At 46.6% G+C, this 6,163-nt stretch overlaps 1 protein-coding gene across 1 annotated transcript in view; it reads right to left on the reverse strand.

Moving 5' to 3' along the window:
* GRB14 (growth factor receptor bound protein 14) overlaps window positions 1-1,441 on the reverse strand; it is a 127,832-nt gene extending 126,391 nt beyond the window's left edge. The window contains exon 1 of the mRNA XM_025404735.1: window positions 628-1,441. Within this exon, the coding sequence (XP_025260520.1) occupies window positions 628-818 (191 nt within the window). The 5' untranslated portion in view covers window positions 819-1,441. The remainder of the gene's footprint in view (window positions 1-627) is intronic.
* Window positions 1,442-6,163: the final 4,722 nt, after the last annotated feature.

Here is a 6,163-nt window from a genome sequence, read left to right on the forward strand (position 1 = left end):
TCACTGAAGTTGGAGTGCTTTGAAAATCAGGGAAAAAAGTAACATTTAAATGTATCAATATAAAGGACTATAGATTTTTGTATTGTTGTAACCTTTTTTTTTTCCGAAAGTATGTGCAACCCTAAAGGCACTTAGTGTTGAATGCTATGGAGATTGGGAAACCCTTTAAAGCCTCTATTCTTTCCTGCTGAACAGCAAGACTGCTCAAATGTCAATCTATGCTTTGCTTCTACAGGGTCGCTCTAAGACTCTATGTGGGAGGTGAATACATTTATGCTACAATTTTCTAAAATATATAAAATAAAATAGAGTTTACTTTGTGAAAATGCAGGGCCACGAAGGAACAGAAGGTGATCAACCTGCAGCCTGACCTCCTAGTTTCACACCGATGGGCAGAGGCGAGAGAGATGAGAGCTCTCAATGAAACGGTGATGCTATTTATAAGGCGCTGTGAGATCGCAATGTCCTGCTGATCCAGTAGGAGCCAGCTCAAAGGGGATTGTCTTCAGAGACTTTTACAAACTTGGCCCAGCTCTGGGCACATGGCTCACCCCCTAGGACCGCCTCCTCACCCCGTCGCCGGCTGCCCAGCCAGGACACTCCCCCGCGCCCTCCAGGGTTGCCTACCTGTCTGCAGCACAGCCGCGGGTCCCGTCCGGAGGGGGCAGGAGCGCTCCCGCGTGCAGCCAGGGGGCCGGCGCCAGGTCGTGGGCGTCGCCCCTCCCCTGGGCAGCGCCGCACACCTGGGCGGCCAGCGGCGAATCCCTGGCAGCCGCCCTGCCCGCGGCGCTCTGCCCATCTTGCAGGGAAGTGGTCATTGTCGCCGGCCGGGGGGCTCGGGCGTCATGGGAGACTCGGCGCGTGGGGAGAAGGGGACCGCGCGGCCGGAGGCGAGGTGCCGGCTAGGCAGCCCGAGCGCTCTGCAGGTGTGGTGGCCTCGCAGCCTGCGCTCGGAGCCCCGGCGGCTGAGACGCGCTGCCGAGCAATCTGCGAGGCGGCGGGGGAGGGGAGGGGGCGGAGGAGGAGGGTGGGGAGAGGGGAGGAGCGGCCGGTGGGTGGGGGCCGCAGGCGGCGGGGCGAGCCGCGGAGGGGGCTGGGAGGGCGCGAGAGCGCCGGGCCGGCCCCGCGCGTGGCCCGGGGCGCTCGGGGCCGCTGGCAGCGCTCCCGCGCCGTCCGATCCGGGACGCGAGGCCGGGACTGCCGCCTTTCCAGGTGGGCACCGGGGCGCAAGACTGAGCCCAGGGTCTGGGCGGCCCCGGCGCCGCTGGAGGCGGAGACCCAGCAGAGCGGGCGCTCCCGCTGGGCTTGCCGGGAGGACCGCAGGCGGGACAGGGGTCTGCGCAGCCCTGACCCTCATACCCTTGCATTCTTCCTGCTCTGCCATCTGAGATCACCTAAGCTGTTGCTGGGCCGCCATGACAGTCCCTACCGGGCCAGGAGGGCAGGAGGCCAGGGCACCAGGGGGCTGGGTTTGCCCCAGTCCTTCCCCACGTGCCTCTTCTTCCATGCACTTCGCAGCCAAAGATTGGGGGGTTGGTGGGGAGCAAAGAGTCCAATCATTATAGAAAACTACTGAGATTTTGAGAATTCTCAGTAAAGCATGAGTAAACCCGTAGGTGTCTGGAATTAGAAAGACTATTCGTTTTATGGTAATGAGAGAAGCTTACATTAATGAATTCCAGGTTGCCTTACGCTACCTATTCCATCCCCTCAACAGCTCCATAAATTAGATGTTTATCTCATTTTACACAAAAGGAAACTGGGGCTCAAAGCCATCGAGTACCTTGCACTAGTAACATAGCACTAGTAGCTGGTGCCGTCAATATTCCAACCCAGAAACTTCTCAAAAACCCAGACTGTTTGAAATAGTAATGGCATTATCATGCTCACCCTCTGAGATGCAGCAGCCCTACTCTGAAATGCTGGGTGATCCTGTTTCTGCTCTTCCAGTGAGTGTGCCCGTCCCTATGCACTGTTGAGGATTTCCAAATGTTTCACAGGGTCTTTGTTCTTTGACCAAATTGGGTAATATCTGTCCCTGGCATCTGCTTTACCAGGTTTTCTTAATTTCAACAACCTCTGCCCAGGGAAAGGTAAACATTGCCTCCAGAAGAAAGTAGCAGCCCCCCTCCCCCATCTCAGTGCATCCTCGCCCACCGAAGCACCGACCACTAGAGAAGCCAGGGGTCACTAATTCCCAGCCTATGAAGAAATCTGGGGCACCCCGTGAAGACAGAAAATCCTTGAGTCACAGTTCAGGGAATCCAAGTTCTTTATTTTCCTAATGTCAAAATTAAGGCACAAAAGTGACCTGGGTCACAGTGGGTGTGATCTCTGGGATCTTTTATACCAGGGGTCCCCAATCCCTGGGCCCTGGACCACAACATACTAGTCCATGGACTGTGAGGAACCAGGCATCACAGCAGGAGGTGAGCGGCTGGTGAACCAGAATTACCGGGAGAGCTCTGTCTCCTGTCAGATCAGCTGGGCATTAGATTTTCATAAGAGAGCGAACCCTATTGGTGAACCTTGCCTGCCAGGGATCTAGGTTGCTCCTTATGAGAAACTAACAAATGCCTGATGATCTGAGGTGGAACAGTTTCATCCCGAAACCATCACCCCCACCCCACCTCCGATCGGTGGAAAAATTTTCTTCCATGAAACCAGTTCCTGATGCCAAAAAGGCTGGGGACACTGCAGTTTATACAATACGTTGGCTAAGCTAGGACAAAATGGTGATTCTCCTTCTCAGGAAAACATAAAAATACTAATCGTGGTGATGACTAACATTATTGACACGTGTGCCAGACAAAGCCCTCACTCACATCTAGTTCTCTGAATTACAGATTCTATGCCTGGGTTTAAGTGAATTTAATTTAAAAGCTTACAGATATACTGAGGTTATTCCAGCAAAAAATAAATGAGGTATGTAGTTGCAGACAACTTGAACTAAAGAAACAAAGAAATAAGTAAACTTTAATCATTATCATCATTATCCCAATTTTATCTAGAACTCTTGCAGGCAGCCACTTCTCTCTAATAATGTACTTCAGCACATGAATTAGTGGCTGAAGTTTATACTGTCTCCACTCCCAACAACTCTCTCTCTCTCTCTCTCTCTCTCTCTCCCTCCCCCTCTCCCTCCCCCCCTCCCTGCCCTTCCCCTCTCTTACACACACACACACACACACACACACACACACACACACACACACACACGGCGGGGGAAGGGGGGAGACAGAGAGAGAGAGAAAGAGAGAGAGCACACTTTTGATGTTGTTTTTTTTTCTTGGAGAAAGGGATAGGTGGAAATTGCACGTGTCTTTGGAATCACTGGAAATGCTATTTCCCAGTGGTGCATCCCGCTCCACATCCTAGTGTAATTGCCATAATTTCTTAACCTCAGGAAAGAATATTCTTTGGTTGGAAAGATATCTCTATTTTGTCTCCCCTTTCCAGGCATTCTCCTATTTAGTGGAAATCCAGGGAGGGCCAACTGGCAGGCTTTATGCTCCTAATCCAACCCCCATGGGTAGAAATTGTAATCCCTGAGATTACCAGGGGCAAAAAGAAAAAGAACAGGTCTCTGAGAATGAAAAACTAAATAATTTTGTCTTGTAGCACTAAATGTTACATTTACTCCCAGTAACACCTTGAGAATCTGTACCAAGGGTTTATAGAATTAGCTCATTCACATCTTTGAAGCAAGTCAATAAAGGAACTAGGTTTTTTTTATCCAAGTGGTTTACAAGAAATGATTCTAAATAAAGAACTATGCAGTATAAAAGGTACAGAATCCTGTCAGACCTGCTACAGCCTAAGAAAAGAGAGGTATTTTTCTATAAAAGAGAAGTTTTTTAAAAGAGAAATTTTCATCCTCATAATGGACAGATTTCTGAAACAATACAGCAGATATGTGGGTACCAAAGAGCAGTATCAGTCCCCTGGGTGGCTGTCCTCCTTTTGGACTTGGGCCTGTAAAATTGTAGAGAAGCAGCTTGTCCCCTGGCCCCTTTTCTCCGTGGGCCTTTTCTACTCTTTGTACCTCCCTTTCCTGTCTTTCCTCAGGAATCCCAGTCTTTCTATCCCTCCTGGAAAATGTGTCCTCATTGCATTCCTCTCTCCCTCTGCTCATCAATTAAATTTCTTAACCCTTTGTATTGTGAAAGATAACACACATACAGAAAAGAAGGTCATAAACAACAATGTATAATGGCTTATCACAAGGAAAATACTGATGTCAGGTCGTGAAATGGACTCATGTCAGCCTTCCAGAAACTCCTCTTTTGTCCCTCCCTCCAATTCAAAGTTTCTTTCTTTCTCTTTCTTTCTTTCTTTCTTTCTTTCTTTCTTTCTTTCTTTCTTTCTTTCTTTCTTTCTTTCTTTCTTTCTTTCTTTCTTTCTTTCTTTCTCTTTCTTTTTCTTTCTTTCTTTTTCTTCTTTCTTTCTTTCTTTCTCTCTTTCTTTTCTTTCTTTCTCTTTCTTTTCTCTCTCTCTCTCTCTCTCTTTCTTCCTCTCTTCCTTTCTTTCTTTCCTTTTATTTTGCAGTGTCTCTGTCGCCCAGACTGGAGTGCAGTGGCAGGAACATAGCTCACTGCAGTCTTGACATCCCAAGCTCAAGCAATCCAGCCACCTCAGCCTCCCAAATAGCTGAGACCACAGGCACATGCCACCACATCCAGTCCTTTACTTTTAGTAGAGACGAGGTCTCACCATGTTGCCCAAGTTGGTCTCAAACTCCTGGGCTCAAGCAATCCTCCCTCTACAGCCTTCCGAAGTACTGAGATTACAGACTTCAGCCACCACTCCCAGCCCAATTCAAATGTTCAGAATAATCAAATCCTTCTTTTTGTTTATAGTTTACACCTAACTATCCATCCCTAAACAAAATAGATTAGGTTTTCTAGATTTGGTCTTTATATAAATGCAATCATACTGTTTGGCCCCTTTATGTTTGACTTGGTTCCCTTAATATTTCATTTGTAGTATTCTTCCATGCTGTTGCAAGTAGCTGTAGTCTTTTTGTTTTTCTATTGTATGTAATACCACAATTTACTTATCCATTTTACTGCAGGAAGATATCTAGGCTGTTTCCAGCTTTGACTATTATTAATACTGCCACAATGCACATTTTTGCACACTTCCCTTGGTACGCGTAGGCATGCAATTCTGGGAGGTATACATGTAGGAGTGGCATTGTGAGGTCATCGTATATAGATGTATGTTTGGTTTTAGTAGACATTGCAGTTTACCGAATTGTTTGTATTGATTTTTATCACTACCAGGAATGCATAAGCTTTCCCAGTTCTTCACATCCTTGACAATTAGAAGTGTCACAGTAGACATTCTGGTGAGTGCATAGCAGTATCTCATTGTGGAATTTGACTTTTCTTTATGACTAATGAGTTTGAGCAATTTTTTCTATGATTAGTTGCCATTTAGACATCCTCTTTTTTTTTTTTTTTTTTTTTCTTTTTTGTGAGTTGGAGTCTCGTTCTATTTCCCAGGCTGGAGTTCAGTGACACAAACATGGCTCAGCTCACTGAAGCCTCAACCTCCTGGGCTCAAGCAATCCTCCCTCCTTGGGTTCCCAAAGTGCTGGAATTACAGGCGTGAGCCACAGAGCCTGGCCTGGACATCTCTTTGGATGGACCAATCCAAATCTCTTGCTCATTCTTATGATGAGTCATTTGTCTTTTTCTTACTCACTTATGAGTTATTTTTAAGTTCTGTTTTTATCTTATGGTGTTGAGGTATATAGGTTGTTTTTTATTAATATAAATAAGTAATATCACAGCCTCACTCATAGAAAAGACTATCCTATCCTCACAGCTTTGCAGTGGCTCCTTTGTCATAATTCAGTTGCTGATCTACCCATCGGTCTGCTCTGGGCTCTGTCCTCTATTCCACTAGTTTATTTACCAATATTTATGTCAATATCACATTGCCATAATCATGATTTATAACAAGTCTTAATACTCAATGGAGCAGGGCTTTTCATTCTGTTCTTCAAGATGGATTCTTCAAGATAGTCAGCGGCACAGATCTTAGTCTTAGCTCTGATCTCAAAGGGATGGGTATTAAATATGATATCGTATATTTATCACAGATATCCTTTATCAGAGAGAAAGGTTCCCTCATTTTCCTTGTTTGCTAAGAATTT

Source organism: Theropithecus gelada, chromosome 12 (assembly GCF_003255815.1).
Source record: "Theropithecus gelada isolate Dixy chromosome 12, Tgel_1.0, whole genome shotgun sequence".
Taxonomy (NCBI): domain Eukaryota; kingdom Metazoa; phylum Chordata; class Mammalia; order Primates; family Cercopithecidae; genus Theropithecus; species Theropithecus gelada.